The sequence below is a fragment of the Pelobates fuscus genome, chromosome 12, assembly GCF_036172605.1.
Source record: "Pelobates fuscus isolate aPelFus1 chromosome 12, aPelFus1.pri, whole genome shotgun sequence".
Lineage (NCBI taxonomy): Eukaryota > Metazoa > Chordata > Amphibia > Anura > Pelobatidae > Pelobates > Pelobates fuscus.
The window spans coordinates 110,317,515-110,339,926 of NC_086328.1; the positions used below are offsets into that span (position 1 = coordinate 110,317,515).

Genomic DNA, 22,412 nt, shown 5'->3' on the forward strand with positions numbered 1-22,412 from the left:
AGAATAACACATTACTGGGTTGATAGTTTTTTCTTTAGAAATTTGTCTTTGAAGCCCCACTAAGTTTTATATTTGCACATACATGTGAACAAGGCATGTCTGGACCCCACCCGTTTGAACTGGCACTGTGCCATTCACTGAAGGTCTGGCAGACCAATTCTAATGCTGGCGCATAAAATGTATCAGAGTAAATTATAGACCTGACTGCCGTCATGTGTTAGAGGTGATGCTCAAACGACGCAAATGGATTTCACTTGATTTCCTCCAAATTGGCAATTCTCTATCAGCAAAGCATGAACTAATAATAATAGTGAAATAATGGGCATTAAATAATTACTGCTTTTTTTGTGGTTAGCTCTAGTAGTCAATTATCAATCAAATTGCCACTTGTTAGTACATTTTATTATAAACACATTTATTAAAGGGACACTCCAAATACCTAAAGTAATTTGGCCATGATTTAATATCGTAGGATAAGCTTTTAAAATTATTTAATATTTTTGGATAAACTTTTAAAAAAAATTAGCTTCTCTCTGCAAACAGAAGGGCCCTGGTCGAGTTTAAAATCACCACCACATCTTGGTAGGTGAAATGCTCACTTGGTTTGAGGTGACACAATTCTGCCTTTAGCGAAACGCATAAGTCACATCGTATACTGCATGCCCGAAATCAGCTGAGAACCGGAGAAACTCCCAAGGTACCCCAGTGGATGGGAGATTGGACAGCTTGCTAACTCAGCTCTAAGTAAGAACATTGGCCGGATACATTTTATTTTTGATTTTTATTTGTGAATGCTTCTATAAAATAAAGGAATAATGCTGAAAGACTAGATTACTAATGCCTGCCTCGTGGACACGCGGACATATAGGGGAACTGGCATATATCACACTTTTCAACTATGGGCACAGGTGTCTGTCCCTAAATACATAAAACTATATAGAGAGAGGTGCAACAGGTGGAGGTCAATTCACTGCACAATTTGGGTCTCTCTCCTATTTTCTCTAGATAACTGCGTAATTAACTAGAAGATCCTAAGAACCTTAATAGAAACGCTTGTATATTTGGCGCAGTATTGTGTGTCCCCGAAACCAGGTGAGAATTTCACTTACCAAGGTTTGGTGGCAGTTTTATAAAATATACTAAGTGATTGGACCCCCCCTTTTTTTTTTGGGGCAGACAGAAGCTAATACCTAGCAACACAGAAGTAATTGGAAAAGTGATTATAGGGGGATTGTCTCCTAAACTCTTTGTAGACATTTCTTCTCGTTTTTTTTAGATCATTAGATAGTAATTCTCATAGCGGTGCTTGAGATAGATTATTTCACAGTACTTTGTATATTTGCACTAACTCTAGTTATATATTTGTGAATTAAAAACTGCAGCCCAAAATATCCAAATTAGAAAAATTCTACCACTATGCTATATTTACAGTTGGCTACTTCCTGTTCAGTTCCTGACAATTCCCAGTATTATTGAATAATCTCATGTTCATTACAAAATGTGAATTATTTATCAATGGTTTTACATTCTCCTTTTCTAACCTGACTTCAGAAATTTAATTTAATGAACTAATTTGAAGGGGGGGGGGGGGGGGGGGAATAAACATATAAAACTAGTTATTTATACATATGATTAAAATAAGCCAGACTGACAGATTCCTACATCATGACATCATCGTTTTCTCTCACACATCTACATCCCGTATTAAACCACAGGCATTGACATCAATGAACCTGGAGCAGAACACTCTGGGGGGGGGAGGGGGGAAGTTTCTCATGAAATTTGAAGCCTACCAGGGGAGAAGTAAGGTATTTAATATAATATCAACACAGCTCCGACCCAATGCATGGAAAGCTAATTATCTGGGAGTGATCAAGCTATCACCTTCGCGAAGTCAATCTGAATGATTCCTGGATTTAATGTAACACATATACGTTATGAAATGTCATCTGTATCTACTCTTCGGAAACTGAAAATGTTTATTTATAACATATATTTAATCGTGGGGCTGCCTATTTTTTTTCTGTAGATTTCACGATCTCACATACTTTGAGACCTGTTCACAGAAGTCCGACTTTTTCAGTTAGTTGAATAAATCAGATGAGGTCAACAGTTAAGATGGCTGCTTGCGTGGGGCCTTCTTTATGGTCGTTCCTTTGATTGTACGCAGCGTACGGCCATCAGAGGGTTGAGTTTACAATATTATCCTTTAAGATATATAAACAGCAAAAGGTTTCTCTTGTCTGTACATTTTGATGTGTTACATGCATGGTTCTAAATACTGCTAAAATAGAATGTCTGATTTTGTAGTTACAGAGTATTCCATCGAAGAGGATACCGTGTAGAGTCAATGCTCCATCCGGCTCATTTTTCGCCCGGGATAATACAGCTAATTTTTTATCATGGTGTCGGAGTATTGGAGTCGGGGAAACCTGTTTGTTTGAATCTGAAGGTCTGGGTAAGTGTGGTTAATCCATAATACACTGCTTCTATGTTGTTAAATATACTTTGGTTTTCTAGAGCAACCAAACCAATGGTGCTTTTCGTTTCTATGCATATATGTCTGTTGTGTAGAATCATCTGTATGAAGATTTACTGTATAGAATATTTGGATTACTATTATTTTTGTTTGTTTTATACTATAGTAAATTTTTTTTTAGATATTATATATTAAATATTTACTATATAAATATAAATATTTTTACTATTCCTCCTGTTTTTCCTCTATTGGTTACTTTTTCTCACTTGATTTATGAACCGAATGGTGGGAAAATGCTCATAGCTCGTGATGACCATGTTCAGCCTATCAAAGTGCTCATTGTTGGTATGAATTGGTATGGCTAGAAGGAAGTGTGTAATCTCTGCCTTAGCCACACATCCAGTGGGGCCCAGACTGTTGGAAGCCAGGGACCCTCATCCAGTGTTAAACTGCTCAAAAATGGTTTAACACCGTATGGAGAGACAGCGCCAGGGGACTCCAGGCACCATAACCACTTCAACAAGATTGAATGGTCTAGCAATGAATGGAGGGACATCACCAGGGGACTCCAGGCACCATAACCACATTAACGAGATTGAATGGTTTAGCACTGAATGGAAGGACATCACCAGGGAACTCCAGGCACCATAATCACTTCAATGAGATGGAATGGTTTAGCACTGAATGAAGGGATATCACCAAGGGACTGCAGGCATTACAGCCACTTCAATGAGCTGAAATGGTAAAAGTGCCTACAGTGTACCTTTAAAATAGCCAAATGGAACAGAAGGTTATGGGTTTAACCCCTTAAGGACCAAACTTCTGGAATGAAAGGGAATCATGACATGTCACACGTGTTATGTGTCCTTAAGGGGTTAAAGCAGTTATGACTCTGGGATTGTGCATACAATGATATTGTGAGGTGGTGGTTATCTACAGAGGTGGTGGTGGTTACAAAGACCTTTAACCTGCAGTTTGATCCTTTGGGATAACAAAGATCCAGTAGATTTAGCGTCCCAAAGGATCAAACTGCATTTTACAGGTCTCTGTCATAAGAAAGTCTATACAGCGTCATGTGGCCTGTTAAACGGTCTATATCTTGTTATGATCACTTTAAATCTGATCAGTAGTTTTGGGAAAGTTTTTTTGAAAGATAAAAAAAATCGGATTCCCAACAAACCTTGGGCGTATCGAGTGCTGAGTGAACATCGTCACAGAGTTCCAAGTTCCTGTTCCCTACACATTGTTATAGGAACTCTCCAAACACCATAACCACTACAGCAGTGTGCTATGTTCCTTGCAGAATCCTTAGTATGAGCAGTGAGAAGTTGGCAGTGACTGTCTGAATGTGTTCACTGGCTTTTCATTGAGGGCAAATACATCCTAGCTTTTACCTGTGATGGGTGGCCACTGATAGTCTGAAAGCGTCAGCTGATGTACCTTTCTTACACCGTTTTCTCCATAGAGAGTTACAGATTGTCTAAGAGCATCAGCTGACACGGTCAGTCTTCCACCAGCATCCAGTCTGATACTTTTTCATTAAAGCATCGGACAACACTGGAAAACAAGGGAACGAACTGATCGGCACCATTATTGCAAATTTAGGATAAAAACATTTGTGAATAGTTTAAGATTTTAATGTAAGACATCACACGGGACCTCTAGGCACCTCAACAACTTCATTGAGATGTTGAGAGTCAGCCAAACTATTTTATTATTATTATTATTTATTTATAAAGCATCACCACATTCTGCAGCTCTGTCCACGGTTACGATTGGTACAATTATAACGACACAGTACAATATAACTAAGAGACAATACAAAACGTGAAAAACTAATACAGGAGAAGATGAAGGCCCCTATTCGTGGCAACTTACAATCTAGATGGATGGGGAAGGGACAAACAGGAGATGGGGACTAATACACCTGCAACATACCGACTATTTGTAATACATACATTATAATTCACTGTAGATATTGAAATGCTGGTTATCATTACAATGCACGCAAAATATCACGCCAACACAAAGTTTGACATTTTAAACATAATCTAATGATGTCAAATGTAAACATTGCCATTTTAAAAGGGTATGAGCATAGATTTACATTTTTAAAAATATGTATTAAAATTAGTTTAAAATTTTTTGTTTTTTTTAAAAACATATCTAAAAAGACAACAGGGTAGAGAAGAGCCTTCCATGCCTTATATTACCCTATGAAGATACATGTGTTTGCTGTTTGCTGTCCACAATTATGTTATAAAACCAATCTATTTCTGGTTTCTTTCATAAAAGACTAAATGACTGATGTTCCAAAATAGATCATCTTGCCTTCTAGGTAGGAATTCAGTTAATGGACATGTCTCTGTCATCTGTTGTGGGATTTCTGTGTTTGCACGTCTGTCATTAACGTGACACCATCTTTCTTCAAGCACTGGGCATTTCATTGATCCTGTCTGATGTGCATGCTTTTATTAAACTGGCTCAAAGATGCTTCCTGGACCACATTTTAAGGAAAATCAAAACATTTTACAAATCCAGGGTCTTCCCCATACATCATGTTTAAATTTTCTCTATTTAAAAACTCTCCATTTGTGTTAAAAACTCTCCATTTGCAACTGAATCCGGGAGAGGGTGTACTGCAATATTATCTATATAGAAATTCTTGTTGTTAATGTTCCTTATTCAATGTATATTAAATGATCACTCCCAGCACCATAAACACTGCAGTGGGCTGTAGTGGTTATGGCACCAGACATGTCCTGGTCCTTGTGCCCTCTCCAATTAGAGTGGTCAAACCATTTTCTAATAGTTGGACTTCTTACCAAGGCGCGAGTCAATTCCACCAATGAGAGCCAAAGGGGCTGCATGCAGCTACTGTTTGCTATCCTGAGCTAAACCCTGCCATGGAGGGTCAGCTTATTGGCTGAGAGCGACTACTTACATTGAAGAGGGCACCAGGGACCTCCAGGCACCATAATCACAATAACACACTGCAGTGTTCATAGTGCTTCATGTGTTCCTTTAAAGACTTGATCGATGTTGATCAAGACTTATTGATCAATGTTGAAAATAGCCCATTTAATAATACATTTAAAGGGAAACTGCTCTAAATTTAATTGTTATTTATAGTAAAAGATTACATATAATGTAGCCTTATCTTTATATTTTCAGCTACGTAATTTCATCAGTAATACATTTGAAATAATCATTCTTCAGGAATATCTGCTACTTTGGGGAGGTCATCTTTTTTACTGCTAAGACTGTGCTGGTGTGATTTGTTGAAACAGTATTAGGGTGCATTTTTGAAATGCCTGGTACTTGCGCATAATGCCAGGATACCACACTAGCACTTGATTATATGCGCAATTTGAGACTGGATAAGCTGTGCTCCTCACTAAAGCGGAGCTTTAAGGCCACCTCTACAGAGGGTCAAGCTATGCTTTGAAATTTTTTATTTACTTATAGTTATGGTTATGCATTCTAAAATAAATTGAGCAGTAGTTATAATAAATATAATCTCTTGTTTTAAATAATAAAGCAAAATAAAACCTATGGTTTATAAACAAATTATTTGGAGATAATCTCTGAAAAACTCATTAAAATTGCAAAATATAATAAATCCATTTGTTTTCAATTTCAAGGGAAGCAACTTTCTCACCTCAAACTCATATAGTTGTGTTTTTTTGTGTGTTATATATGTTTTATACATCACTTGTTCATCTCATATTCTCACGCTTTGGGTAAACACCTCACATACCTTTTAATCCCATCTCTCATTGTGATCATCGAATGTTAAATTTCATTCAAAGTCTCGTTCCACGTCTTGTCATCCTGTAGTGCTTCACAAGCAACCCAGGGAAGTCTGTCTCTGCCTACTGGAACTGGGAAGGATCTCGTCAAGGTATGGAGCTAGAGCGTATTCAATACTAGTTACATTATCTGAATATTTCACTCCTGGAATTTCCTTTGAAATAAAGGTTAAACCCAGCCGTGAATGTCATTAAAAGAAACATCTTGAGGGCAGATGAGAAAATAAATTCTACATCATTTGGAGCATTTACCACTGATTTACATCCCCCTTGATACAATAAAACATTTCACATGTTAAGTTATATAATCTACTTAAAAGCAGAACCTTTTTCCTTGCTTAGTTATTTATTTATTTATTTATTTCACAAATAAATTAAACTGTATACAAACAGAAAATGCAATTGCTATATATAACTATATATCTTAACTAGGGTAATATTAAAATAACAACAATGCCACATTTTGAGAAAATAGCCCACCAGAAAGTTGTGGGGAGTCTTTAGTGAACAAATATGAACTCTCTCTCTCTCTCTCTCTCTCTTGGTCTTTTTGTCATTTTATCTGCAATATAGCAAGTGTCAAACAGATAGAAAATGTGTCTTTAATTAACAGATTTAAGTGTAAAAAAGAGCAAATTCTGTGATATAAAAAGGCAAAAGTAAATTCATTAATAAGAAGAAGATGAGCATAAATATCAGTAGTACACAAATTGCCTTTATTGACAGTTAAATCTCATCATTTGGGTCATATGTGGTCCTTCCATAGTCCGGGCAGAGTGTATATCATGATGAATTTGGAGAAGTGCAGTTCTTCCCTCAGTGTTATGCCCCTCTCAAAAACTAAAATAATTCAATGTTATAAAATAGTGCAATATATACCTTATTTAACCTGTCCAGTTAACCCAGCAATTCCATGAAATCAAACCCAAGAAATATATTCTCTACTTTGGTAACTCATTAAGTGATCCAGTGTGTTCAATATAAAACTTAAAATGCTCTACTGGAACCTAAAAAAAAGCAACTCACATAAAAATGAGGGCAGTTTTGTTATACGTTTATGGTATTTGCACTGTTTGTTGGGGAGGTTCGTCTCTTTGATTTTACTAGCTGATATAGAACTCTAAAGTAAAGAATAAAATATGTAACTTTTTTTTTTTTTTTTTTTTTGCTGAATAGATTTGGAGTGGAACCACCTGGGCTAATAAAGCTTGAAAAGGAGATTGAACAAGAAGAAACACTTTCAGCACCGACCCCATCTCCATCTCCTTCTCCAACCAAGTCACCAGGGAGGAAAAGTACCGGGAAACTGTTAGATGATGCGGTATGATGACATAGTTCCAGAAATATACTGTATCTTATTTATTTTAATATATGTGGCTCTTCAGTGTCTGTAGTGTAAAAACATCACAATTTAAGGAAATGAAACACATTTCAGAAGGTGATTATTTGTTGTGGTTCTACGAAACATTTACCCTTCTGTAATTCAGCCAAATAATATGTTCACTGTCTCACAGATTGCAGGGAAATGAATGGTAAACAGAAATCATTGAACCCTGAATAAATAATTGGCCCTAGCTTATATTTCGGGAGACTGGTCATCCCTTGGTCATTTTATCTGGAGATAGGAGACTGGTCATACCATGGTCATTTTATCTGTAGATAGAAGACTGGTCATACCCTGTTTTTTTTCCCGGTGGTAGGAGACTGGTCATCCCTTGGTCATTTTATCTGGAGGTAGGATACTGGTCATACCATGGTCATTTTATCTGTAGGTAAGAGACTGGTCATACCCTGTTTTTTTCCCGGTGGTAGGAGACTGGTCATTCCATGGTCATTTTATCTGGAGGTAGGAGACTGGTCATACCACGGTAATTGTATCTGTAAGACGGGATCTGGTCATACCATGGTCATTTTTTATGGAGGTAGAAAACTGGTCATAACATGCTCAGTTTTTCTGAAGGTAGGAGACTGGTCATTTTATATGGAGTAAGAAGACTGGTCATCACAACCTGATCATTTTATATAGAGGTAAGAGACAGGGAATTCTCTGGTCATTTTATCTAAACATGGGCAACCCCTTGGCCTGACATATCTCATACTAAGTTTCAGTGAAAGTATCGTGAGAGAATGAGTTAGAGGAAGGTGGCTGTTTACTGAGCCCAATACTACTTTTTTATTCTTTATTTAAAGAAATATAGCATATCAGTATAACAATACTAGGTGCAAGCATCAATGACTTATACAGACATAAATGAAGAAGGCTAAACAGTCAAGAAGACAGTGACGTAAGGTATTACACCAGCATGTGAAATATCTGATACCCAAGTATAAACACCAGAGATCAAAATCTACAGCACATTGTATGACAAGGGCAAAATATGGGCAGTTCTAAATCAACCAACTGGGTTGTGGAATTCCCAAATCCAATGGAACTATTAGGGTCATACCTCACATAATATGAAATACATAAACATAGAATTAGATAAAGTACTAGAGGGGCATGAAAGGAGAGGGGGAAGTAGAAAGAAGAAAGGTAGAAAGGTCAGGAAAAAGAGAACGGAGTGGGTGAAGCCTATTCTTAAACATGCTACCATGAATATCTTAGGAGTCATACTCCAATCATGGGTTCCACACCTTGTATAAAGAGACAGAAGTGTGATGTAGAGTGGCCGTGAGCGTGGCCATCTGCATATTTGACCCTCCCTTATAACGGGGACAACTATTCATCCATTTAAGGGGCACCAATAATTTTGCATATAAGTATATCGTTTGCAGGTGGGTGGGGGGAGGAGTTACTTGATTTTAATTTGGTTTTATCATGATGCTCTAAAGACAGAGAACTGCCATGGTGAGGACAAAGATTTACTGAGCAGTATTTTTACTGAGAATATGTGAAAGAGCACAGTGTGTAGCAGAAACAAAACTATCGACTGATGGCTCAAAACTGATGGTTCTAATGTCAGAAGGTTATCTGTTCCTTCTTACAAAACAAGCCTTTAGAGTTTTTCAAAAGGCAATATAAGGAAGTAATCTTCTTCAATACCTCAACCTACAATCACGTTAACCTACACTTTTTTTATGAACTTGATTAAATAGTAATCTTTGCAACCTTGATGTTTCTAAACTCCATAACCCATGATGGTTCAGTTAGTTTTAAAATTCATAATCACTGCCATAATCAGCCTCATGTTAGAAAAATCCCACTCGATGCTGGATAGCCAAATAAAGAATTTGGTTTTAACTTACCAACCCTATGAATTGAGCTTGAGATTACCAGTATTTTTTATTCCATAATTCACATTATTCTATTACTTTTTTTTTACAGGTTCAGCACATTTCCCAAGATCCACCGTGCAAATGTCCTAATAAGTTTTGCGTAGAGCGCCTTTCCCAAGGAAGATACAAAGTGGGAGAAAAGATCCTCTTCATTAGGGTGCAGTATTATTAATATTACAATAATTATTATTATTTTGCACACTTGTGTTCTCTTGTGTACCCTGTATCTCAGGAGGGATGGTGGTTTCCCTGGTTATTGCAATTTTAACTTGAAAAAGATAAAGAGGGTCCAATGAGGTTTATTGGTGAATTAGACAATTACAGTGAAATAAACTGCAAAAAATAGGCTTAAATCGCAAAGAGTACAAAAACAGGAAAATGGGCAAATTTTCCAAACGCACTGGTAGAGTGGACTGTTAGTGCACAGTGATGAGCATTCTGAATAAGTCAGGGCTAGCACGTATAGATGTATAAAATAGACTTGTGCATTTGGTTTTAAATTAATTGGGATTTGTCCGAATTTGGACAATCTGCAGATCATCCGAAACCGCAAATTCAGAAACACAATGTAGATAAATCATGAAAAAAATGAAATGACAATGGATTTGTTTAGTGATTTGGAGTTTTGTTCATGATGCAAAAAAAATCGATGATTTATAGAAAAAAAAAATGATTAATGATTAGGGGACAGCCACAATTTTTTTTTTCATATAGTGATTATAGTGCAAAGAGTCTGTTTGTTTTGAAGTGGTTCAACAAAAATGGAAGTTCTTCTTATGCCTATGACCTCAGCTCTTTTCTGCCAGTTGTTTAATGTTGAAGTGAGTTTCTGTATTAGTCTGTCCAGCTTTGGGTGGCAATGATTATTTTTGGAGGTGTTTTACTTGGGTTTAGGTAGCCAAGTGTTCTTACTTAGTGGTTATGGTGTTTGACATACTTCTATAAAAGACAGATGTATTCAATCTATCAGAATTATTCTAGACTGTTTACATGGCTGTATGTTTGTGTCTGTCAAACCACGGAATGTTTACATATTGTATGGAGATTCCTTGATGGCACAGATTTGCTTTGTCCAGAGGTTTGTAGACTACAATCATAAAAAGGTTATAGCTGGCAGAGTTTAATAATGAAACGGTCGGTCAACAGTTTTTTTGTTTTTTTTCCCCTTGTTATTGGTGAATCATGGAAGGTACAACATCATTTATCTTATCTTTATAGTCTACATTTTCACCTCACATACCTGTCTCTTGCTCTCTCCTAAAAGGCAGCACTCTTTCTCCTCCAGCTCTGCTTCACTCCCACCTTATTTGATTGCTATTTCCTGTCCTAATGTGTTTTATACCCCACCACCTATAGACTATAAGCTCGTTTGAGCAGGGCCCTCTTCAACCTATAGTTTCTATAAGTTCTTGTAATTGTCTTATTTATAGTTAAAACCCCCCCTCTCATAATATTGTAAAGCCCTACAGAATCTGTTGACGCTATATAAATGGCGATAATAATAATAATAATAACATTTCATTAATTAAACCTATTTTAAAACACCTCAAGAACAATTTGTAGATTAACTGATTATCCGCGTGATAATATCCATTTAATGGAAAATCTGCAAAGGAATGATCCCATTGGTCCCATACAATGTCTAAGCCAAAATATGTTTTGACCAATGGTACTTATTGACACATTGTCCTATAACTTAATCACTCATGTCTGCAAGAATACAGTCAATTAACTTTGAGCAATAATGCCTCTTGTAAATGTAATTTATGAGGAGGTAGGTAACAATTGGAGTGCATAAAACTGGTGCCTTTCATTAAACTAAAGAAGAAAATTTTTTTTTTTTTTACATTTAAAACTTTTTATTGATTTCTTAGTAACAATATTTTCCTGTAAAATTGGCTAAAATTTCATGTAAACCAAACCTCAATGTAGTGGCCTTTTATTGCAGTCCAGCTGCAGTTATTGAGTAAAATGGATTAAAGTCATACTATAGCCACCAAAAAAAATTAAACAGTTTTGGTGTATAGAACATGCCCCTGCAGTGTCACTGCTTAATTCTCTGCCATTTAGAAATTAAATTACTTTGTTTATGCAGCCCTAGCCACACCTCCCTGCATGTGACTTTCAGAGCCTTCCTAAACAGTTCCTGTAAAAAGAGATCTAATGTTTACTCTTCCTTTGTTCCAAATTCAGTGTAATTTTGAATATTTTATCTCCTGCTCTGTTAACAGCCTACTAGACCCAACAGGATCCTCCTGTGTGTGATTAAAGTTACATTTACAGAGCAGGATATAAAAAAATGTTAAAGTAAGTTACATCTGATTGAAAATTAAACCATTCGGTTTTCAAGCAGTCTGTGTTAGTCAGAGTCAGGGGGGTGTGGCAAGGGCTGCGTAAACAGAAACAAAACTTATTTAACTCCTAAATGGAAGAGAATTTAGCGTGAAATTTGGCAGAGAATTTAGCGTGAGACATGATCTCTATACCAAAACTGCTGGATTTTGAAGAAAGAGTACCATTAGGAAGTAATAACATGCATCGTAGAGCGACTGCAGATTTCTGAAAAGATGAAAAGGCAATGCATTTCTACCCAATTTGTGAATTTCATGTGAATCAGCTGAATTGGAAGAAAAAATATAATTCATGAATTTACTAAAGGTAGTTTGTGGGCAGAAAAGGCCAATGTGCATTGTAAGAGTCAGATTAATTGTTATTAGATTAGAGCCGTGTGCGCTGTAATACTATAGAAAGTGTCAACTTAACAATCTGACAATGATTTGAAAGCCCCTGGGAGTTCTTGTTAAGCAGAATTTGAATTGTCATCTTTACACCCCTGTCTAAGCTCAAGGTGATCTCCTACGTTTTTGAACATGGAAAAAAAAATCCTGAAGTCTAATTTTGCTGCCCAAATAACATGTCTAATTAATATGAATACTTTGCATTTGTCCAAAGACTGAGACAAAGAAAACACAAATCATAGTGATTATTATATTGGTGAATATTACAGTGCTAGTGATTGGATTGTTATGGACCTAATTAGGATCACTTTGAGTAAAGATAGGTGGTATACGGCTATAGACTAAAACTCTCATTACACTAAATTGCAGACCACAGACTCCTGGGTGAAGGTACTCACCTAGTAAGTGCTTAGCTCACAAACTCTAACCCTAAATAAGTGTAACTATAAATAGCCCAACTGCAAAATTAAATCATGTGGCTGGAAATTTAGAAGTAACACCAACATTTTGGAGGTTAATTTTTTGGGTGATAAAAGAGTTAACAGATGTCTAGTATAATCACGTGGTTAGTGCAAGGCATGAAACATTAAACATAATACATATCAGTCCAAATCTTGAAGTGAATGGCTTGTTGAAAGCCTTTCAATGTTACATGAATGAACAGTACTTAGTACTGAAAAGTACTAATTCTCTTTGAATCTTGTGAAAATGCCCTTAAGGGCTCCATGTGAGCACATTTTCTCAGCCAACAATAAAATCAATATGGCAAAGACTAAGATGAATTTTAGGTGCTTCTAGCTCCCCTCACTCCCTCAAAAAAAAAATGAGCAAAAAAAAGTGATGAAGAATTTAATTTCCTTTTTTTATCAATTCACAGGTTTTTGTTTTGTTAATAGAGAGTTTGCAGTTAAACTGTGTAACAAAAAGTTGTTATTCTGTCAAAAGTCTAATCTAATAGAAAGAAGATAAGAAATATGGAAAAACCACGAGGGCATTTTATTGATGACATTTTGCAAGATTGTAACCAAAATGACTAATAGGATGAGAACAATGATTATTTTACTGAGCTACATATCGCTGTCACAATTTGCTAATTTCGATGATGCACATGTCAAGACGCAGTTTGTTCCATATATAGTACCTTTATAACTAGTACTGTATCGCCTGTAGGAATAGCTAGGCTGTAAGATCTTATTTCCCAGTGGGTTCCTGTATTAAACTATTGATTAGAGATGTACTGAAACCTGAGCGCACTTTAAAAGAAAAAAATCCATATATGCTTTAATCTCATCGGCCTAGCTAGAACAAAGCATGCATCACATTTGCAAATAAAATATGGTAAATTAAAGGACCTATTTTTTCCACTGGAAGATCTAGACAGGCAAAACAAGATCAGTGAGATATTAACCCATTTACAGCCAAGTTCTAAAAAATAAAAAGCAGAACATTTATTTGAGATGTGAGATGCAGATCTAACACATTATTGTGGGATAAGACAGCCGCTTTGTACATAGATTGCTGTCTAAGTATACATGATAATTTAAAAAATATATAAATTTGCACAATTTTAGTCATTTTTTTTTGTTTTATTAATTTACCCTTGAAGAAAACACCGGAATAGATCATTAATTTATAGGATTATATGGTAATCTTGTTTTTTTTTTTTTTTTTTTTTTAATTCTTTATTTTTGTTGTGCAAAGGTTTGCCATACAAGCTTGTTATGCCACGACAGCAATTACAGGTATTGCAAGAGGTATAAAACTGTGATATGCGATAGAACTGCACATTTTTTGGAACTCTTGGGTATATCAGATATGGCCTCAAACATGACTAAAGAAACAGAAGCAGCATTGTGGTGTGACAAAAATAGATATATAAAATTGGCCAAATACTCTGCTTATGGCCATATGTAAGAAACAGTGGACATGTCTAGGAAAGCTTTCTAAAAAATGTCCCCACAATTTAACATAAATGTCTCCACATGAATTAAAGAGATACTATAGGAATTAAAACAACTTTAGCTTAATGAAGCAGTTTTGGTATATAGATCATGTCTCTCCTCTGCCATTGGGGAGTTAGATCACGTTTGTTTCTGTTTATGCAGCCCTAATCATGCCTCCCCTTGCTATGACACACACATTGCTGTCATGAAAAAAAAGGTTTCATTTTCAATAAGATGTTAACTTGCTTTATAAATGTTTGTTCTGTAAATATAACTTTTTATGTGTTTAGTGTTTACAAAGGCTGTGTCACATGTAGGGATGTGTGACTAGGACTGTAGAAACAATGTGATTTAACTCCTGAATGACAGAGAATTAAGCAGAGCGACTACAGGGACGTTATGTATACACCAAGACTGCTTCATTACGTTGTTTTGGTGCCTATAGAGTCCCTTTAAGTACACGTACACCAAGCATCTGTACTATCATGATATAAACATTATCTTAACATGATCATGGCGTCTTTAAAACTGCCTTCCTCCCAAAATAATGACAACAGGTTACAATTACTCGCATTTAGGGTTTTAAAGTATTATGTATATATATTTGTGGTCAGGACAATAACAGCCGTAAGTATAATTGATACCTTCCCATACTAGTAGGAGTAATGACTAATTAGGTTGAGGTGTGCTGAAACCAACGTATTGGTAGACCTGTAAATAAAGTGGGCCCACCAAAGAAGGTAGATTAAGTGAAATAATAATAATTTTAAAAAGGTGGAGTGGTGGGTGGGACTCGAAATGAAACGAAAGCCTAGGAGGAGTATAGGGCAGGGGGTGAGTATTTATATCAGCACTGGCCCCTCCCACAACTCCAGGCTCCGCCTTTACATTTGTGGTCAGGACAATAACAGTATAATTGATACCTTCTCATACTAGTAGGAGTATGACTAATTAGGTTGAGGTGTGCCGAAACCAACGTATTGGTAGACCTGTAAATAAAGTGGGCAAAAGATGTATGCCAAAAAGATTTATTCCATCAACAATAACTTAATACAACATAACATCATAATGCCAAATGTCTGAAAGCTTGTCTGATTTCTCTCTCAGGTTGGGGTATGTATCTACAGTATGCTGTAGACCTCCATCGCCCCAGAGACTTGATAATTTGAACGGGTGTGTTCTGTTGTGAAAAATATAAGAATAAAAAGGTATAAACAATATACCAGCAAGTGGAGCGCTATAATGAATATTAATATAAATAATGAGGGGGTATACTCACCCCTCCAACATAGTGATACAATGTGTCCAAATGTACATACAAAGTAAAACAACAAAAAGAGAGAATATAGTGCAGATGGTTTACAAAAATAAAAAATGAATAATAGTAGCAATTGGTTGAAACCACTCACGTGGGTTGGAGCCTATAACCTATTGGCTCCGTAAGTGACTCCTTTTTGCTCTTGAGGCAGCAACACACCCCTTTATCCCAAACAATGTTCTCCCGAAGATATGGAACAAGCAGAGAGAGAGAACCTCATAGGTGGTATTGTACAGATAGTGTATACAAAATAGTGAGATAGTAATTGTTATGCTCACCTTAGACAGAGCCTTGAATTCCTGGCTCTGAGGTTTGTTGGCAATATGCTAATTTATTGGGATAGCATTCCCCACATAGTGTTCCTGGAGGCTAGAAAGGACTATATGGACTGATATAAAAAAATATCGATTTATTGTAGAGATAAAAAATAATAAAAACAATATTAAGACTTCTCAAAAGCATATAAGCTAAAAGGTAGAAAGTCCAAGTATAAAAGTCCAAAACTCCAGCTAAATGCGTTTCACTCTTGTATGAGCTTCCTCAGTAGCTGTGAAGTAGCCTCAGGAATCTTCCACTTTATAAGTGTTCTAAAGTTAATTCGGATCCTCCCTTTGGGGTCACAGGAAGTGTGATTATCCAATCATAAGGTCAGAGTCTCTTTCAAATTTCTTATACTGATCACCTGTAGTAAAAAAGCTTACATTGGCTGAATTGCCTGTCAATCAATTAAAAAACTTGATTAGAACGAATTCTATTGGTGGTTGGATGGGGCTTTCTTTTTCAAATTTCTTATATTGATCACCTGTGGTAAAAAAGCTTGCATTGGCTGAATTGCCTGTCAATCAATTAAAAAACTTGATTAGAACAAATTCTATTGGTGGTTGGATGGGGCTGTCATGCATAGCACCCATTATGGGCAGTGGTTGGCGGAAGTGACATCACTTCCGCCCTCCAACATCTTCCCAAATGTCATTGTTAATAAAAAAAAAAAAAAAAAAAAAAAACGGAATGAATATTAACAAAGTAAAATAAATAGATGGGTACAATAACAGAGAGGTATCCCTCAAATATAACATAAAATAAAAGGGATTACCAAAATGGGGGTCGATTAAAAACTTACTGAATGAGAGAGTGCAATCAAAACAAACTCCTCCCATTGGAATTCAAGACTTCATTTTTTAAAAGGACATAAAACCAAATGGTATAAATTTGCAGTTGGTGCAGATATAATATGATAGTGTTAAATATATGTTACGCGTTTAGCTGGAGTTTTGGACTTTTATACTTGGACTTTCTACCTTTTAGCTTATATGCTTTTGAGAAGTCTTAATATTGTTTTTATTATTTTTTATCTCTACAATAAATCGATATTTTTTTATATCAGTCCATATAGTCCTTTCTAGCCTCCAGGAACACTATGTGGGGAATGCTATCCCAATAAATTAGCATATTGCCAACAAACCTCAGAGCCAGGAATTTAAGGCTCTGTCTAAGGTGAGCATAACCATTACTATCTCACTATTTTGTATACACTATCTGTACAATACCACCTATGAGGTTCTCTCTCTCTGCTTGTTCCATATCTTCGGGAGAACATCGTTTGGGATAAAGGGGTGTGTTGCTGCCTCAAGAGCAAAAAGGAGTCACTTACGGAGCCAATAGCTTATAGGCTCCAACCCACGTGAGTGGTTTCAACCAATTGCTACTATTATTCATTTTTTATTTTTGTAAACCATCTGCACTATATTCTCTCTTTTTGTTGTTTTACTTTGTATGTACATTTGGACACATTGTATCACTATGTTGGAGGGGTGAGTATACCCCCTCATTATTTATATTAATATTCATTATAGCGCTCCACTTGCTGGTATATTGTTTATACCTTTTTATTCTTATATTTTGCACTTTATTGTGGATTAAGGTATTCCACTTTTTGTGTTGAGCTGCTTTTATTCAGGCACTTTAGTATATCACTCACTATCTCAGTAAGGGATAGTTATTGTTTTCTCTGTGTGTTCTGTTGTGATGCTGCTAAAGCTGCTCCAATACGGAAAGAATGCCCTGAGTAGTGTGAGGGGTTAGGGCCTAGCCTCATCAACAAGATTCTAATATATAGCATGAATTTGCTAGTCGTGAGGATGGTGCCTTGTAAGGTGAGTAACGGGAGATTTGTAGGTGCTTGTAAAGTAAACAGATAGGTGTCGAAAGTCTTAACGGGTCACCATTTATTAAAGGTGGGATAATAGGGTATTGTGACAGTTTGCCCTGGTTGCGTAGTTTTGGTATGTAACAGTGAGAGGAGGAAATGGTCCCCCTGTTTAATTAGCTGCCCAACGTTAAGACAGGATCTAGTGTCGGTAGTAAGGATTGTGGTAAACTCTCTGGGCCTAAGGAACCCGTAAAAAGCTAAATATATGGCTACTTTTAAAGTCTGATTTGTTTTGGGTTCGAAAGGAGAGTTATCCGATAGGTCTTATAGTGATCTAAACACATTCCCTGTAATAGGCGGTCTTTGTGGTGCCTGTGTAGTACTGCTCCTCTGAATTCCTTTTAATAATGTCTTGATTTGGTAAGAGGAGAGGAAGGTCTGTTTGTTTGGAAATAAGGTTAACATGTGGTGTTGAAGGCCTGTGAGGTAGAGTTTTATTGTATGGTAAGACAGATGTAAATTCAAGTGGCAAAAAGAGGCAAATGCTACCAAAGTTTCCATAGCGAATACGTCTGCCACCTGGAAGTCCCTTGTGAATTTTACAGAGCTCTCTGTGATAGTAATCTGCCATGCTCTAGGAGTTGACTAAATCCAATATGAGGTCTTGAAACTGGGGGGCCGGAGTTGCTATCAAGGAGGCATAGGAATGGAGTAGGTGAAATTCCTGAAACCGAAATCGTGACAAATGGTCAGCTGCTATGTTCTGAATACCTGGTACGTGTGTGCAATAAAAAAAGAACTGATGAGTTGCCATGAGCCAAGTTAATCTCCTCATGAAACTCATAATAACTAGAGAGGGGGACCGGCCTTTGTTAATAATGTAGCATGTTGCTTGGTTATCTGAGTAACAATGGACCGTGTGTTGCGCCCAGGAGTGTCCCCAAGTTGCTGCTACGGCCATGATAGGGTATATTTCTAGCAATGCTGACGTATGACCAAAAGCCTCCAATGTTCTGGTCTCAGGCAGCCACCTGCCCCATAACCATTGGTCTCCACAGATGGCCGCGAAACCAGAAGAAGCTGCTGCATCTGTCCACAGTATTGGGGAATTGGGGGACAGTGGAGGTATGAACTGGAATAGGAAATCCTGCCACATTCGTAAATCAGCTGTGGCATGGGTATCCAGAGAAACTATGCTGTCCTCGGAGGGAAGGTTAGGTAATAGACATAAAAGCCTAGAAATAAAAGACCTGCCCTGCGGGATGATTCTAATGGCAAAATTCAACGACCCCAACAATGACTGTAACTCCTTCCGACTGCAACAACCTCGTTGCAGGTAGTTACCAATGTCTGTTAGGATACGTTGAATATTGTCATGCGGCAAGCTGGCCTCCATGGCCACTGAGTCCAGTTCAATACCCAGAAAATTGACCGTAGTATCTGGACCTATAGTTTTGGAGAGGGAAATAGGGACCCCCAACCTCCCAAACAGCTGTTTGGCGGCCTGAAGACTTGAAGGTGGGTTATGATTACTCTCTATAAAGAGAAAATCATCCAGGTAGTGTATCACTGATGGGCATCTACATGAATTTAAGAGTAACCAGCACAAGGCCTCCGCGAAGGTGTGGAATATTCTCGGGCTACTTTTAGACCCAAACGTCAGCCTGTTGAAAAAATAGTACTGGTTTCTCCATTTAATACCATGCAGATGCCACAGCGACGGGTGAATAGATAGCAGTTTAAAGGCGTTAACAATATCTGTTTTGCTTAACCATGCTCCTATCCCTGCCGCTATGATGGTTTGTAAATGAGATGGTTGAGACAACTGGAAAATATCAACAGATGTGAAATACTGTTTAGCATTTAGTTTATTAGGGCACATGGTTTTGGAGTGAGCACAGAAACATTGAGTACACACATGTAACAACCTGCAAGCACTAAACCCGCAGCCTCCAGCATTGAAATTGTTACATATCTGGGATTTCCCGAGAAAATCAATGGGCCTGCCAAGCTTGTCCTTTAGCACTCTCTCTGACCTTACAGGTGCCCGAGGGCTTTGTTGCACTGCAACCGCGTTGTCAGCGGGACAAAAGTTGGTACTGTGGGAGGTAGATGAACACAAGGCACAAGCTGGTGTCCTGAGGCCGGCGAAATGCCCGCAAAACAACTCTGTATCCAGCCTACTCCAATTAATCACTGTATTAAACTGGGCCAGAGTTGCTGCCGCCTTAGCTGAAAAAGACCTATGGTAATCATAGAAAGCATATCCGCCGCACTTATGCCCCAACTCAACCAGCTTGTGCATGTATGTATCCAATTCTTCTCTTCTCTGAGGAGAATTGGTACATACCACATCTCTGTAAATCCCAAATGCCAATACAAACTCAGGAATGGTCAGTTTTTTATTGAGCCTGGAATCCCTGGCCTTGAGGACTGCTGATAGATCCCCATAAGCATAGGTTTTGTTCTCCACTATATCCTGGGAAGCAATGAGGAGTGATATAAGGATTCACATCCTTACCTTCCAGGATATCTTCACGTAGCATGTGGGCAGGCGTGATCATTAGTGTGTCTAACTGTGATATTGGGGACACAACGTTACCCTGTAAGATTGCCGTAGCGGCCGCTAGGGACATGGCGTTGGTCAAAGGTGGGTCAGTTGTTGTATGTCCCGCCTCCAATCTATCAATCCTATCCCTTATCTGGCCCATGGAGGAGAGAAGAGTGTCCACCATGGTTTGTAAGTCAGGCATGTTCCTGGTGCCACTAGACCCTTTCCGAGATCCGGTGTTATCGGTGTTCGTATACATTAATCTGAACAATTCCGCCTTCCTGGCAGTAGCCGGGAATGGAATGCTCCTTCTTCGTAGTTTGGCCTGTATGTGCAGAATGGTCCATGATCTAATTGATGATGGACTGACAGATTCTCGTCCTCTGGAAGGTGAACCAGACCTAGTTGGGGAGTGAGGGAGTGAAATGTTCGTCTCCACCTTCTGGAGCTTGAGACATACTACAAAGGAAAATTGAGATTTAGAATGTTTCCGTTTAGGTACTGGCTGCTGACTAGTGCCAAGCGGCGAAGAAATTAGCTTCATTGGTGATAGGTGAGGCCCTACTAATGCCAAGTGGCTTGAGAGGCTCTACCTATGCGTTGGGCCGAGGGCTATACCACAGAACGTAGTGGTGGGGTGTTGGCCTCTCCGTGAATAGTAGAAGAAAAATAGAATTGGCCGTGACAGGTGAGTCCCTCTCTATGCAACATGCGAGGCGACTAGCTATGCATTGGACCAAGGGCCGAATACCTCCGAGTATGAGGATGGGTGTTGGCCTTGCGGGACCACTAATAGAAGGCATAGAGGCCTATAGAAACGAAATATGGATCCTATTGCCCTGAACAGCCAGTAACTTACTTCCTAGGGGATTCAGAAAAGGAAAACGTGTAGGTTTCTTAGGTTTGTATACATGATGTCGTGGAACATACCTGTAAGACTTGTAGCTTGAGTGCGTAAGCCAAGTCTAGAAGGTTCCCTAATAATTCGCACCCCTAAAGTACGTGGAAGGGAAAATATAACTAAGGCACTGAGTCTTTGGACCGTACGTAGTTAAAAGAATGATGCCTACCTGGTTTGCCAAAAATGAATTTTTTAGAAATCTTCAGCCAGGTTAATAGTCGTGGTAATCTAGGTGTGTTTTCTTAAAACCACCTGGTGTTCCATTAATTAGTTAACACCTTCTGATGTTCCTGCTAACGTGATTATTTATACAACAATATTTAATTTACCGTGGATCCCTTAGCGTAGAAGACTAATAACCGCGATGTAACCGCTATATATGGTGACAATAGTAATCGTGAACCATTATTTGTTGAGATTTTAAAGATTTCAGTGACATGTTAATACCAGATACTGTGAAGCTGTTGTACTTAAATAGGCAATGCTTGTCATAGGAGTCATATTATAAATGTACACATACCCTGTTATAATCAGCAGAACATAAATTGTACTTGAGTGGTAACTTCAGCAGCCTATAACCTATAGTTTTCATAGCCACCCCTGTATGAAAACTCACTGTACTGCTGAACGAAAATAAAGTCCGGTCGGCTGCTAGGCTTCAAATGCGGCCCTCGCGTCTGTTTGCACGCTGGTGAATACCTGGAAGTGACGTCACATTCGAAATTAAACGAAAGCCTAGGAGGAGTATAGGGCAGGGGGTGAGTATTTATATCAGCACTGGCCCCTCCCACAACTCCAGGCTCCGCCTTTACATATATATACAGCCAAAAGTACAAGATAGCACTCCAGGGACTTCCAAGTCGAATGAATGTTTCAATGTTTCAGTCTGTATCACAGACTTTCATCAGGATGAGCATCCTGATGAAAGTCTGTGATACAGACTGAAACGTTGATTTTTATTTTGAACTAATAAAAGCTAAGTTTTTTTTGTTCGACTTGGAAGTCCCTGTAGTGCTATCTTGTACTTTTGGCTGTATCTGTTTGCTGATAAGCACCGGGCAAGTACATCAAGGAAGGTGGAGTGCATTGCTATTTTTGTTTTATATATATATATATATATATGCTTTTGTTGTCACCAATTTTGATGACAAATATTGTATTTCACACCAGAGTTGGTCCACAAGATATTCCCAAATGCCTCATCTGTGTGCTGGAGCTGTATAAGAGGAGAGGGAACATTCATAC

General features: G+C 37.8%; 1 protein-coding gene across 3 annotated transcripts in view; it reads left to right on the forward strand.

Moving 5' to 3' along the window:
• The window catches only part of GAS2 (growth arrest specific 2), a 94,051-nt gene that overhangs the window by 66,560 nt on the left and 5,079 nt on the right, over window positions 1-22,412 (forward strand). For all 3 annotated transcript variants that reach the window (XM_063437929.1, XM_063437931.1, XM_063437930.1), the window contains 4 exons: window positions 2,311-2,458; window positions 6,320-6,383; window positions 7,468-7,612; window positions 9,617-9,724. In XM_063437929.1, coding sequence (XP_063293999.1) covers window positions 2,311-2,458; window positions 6,320-6,383; window positions 7,468-7,612; window positions 9,617-9,724 — 465 coding nt within the window. The remainder of the gene's footprint in view (window positions 1-2,310; window positions 2,459-6,319; window positions 6,384-7,467; window positions 7,613-9,616; window positions 9,725-22,412) is intronic.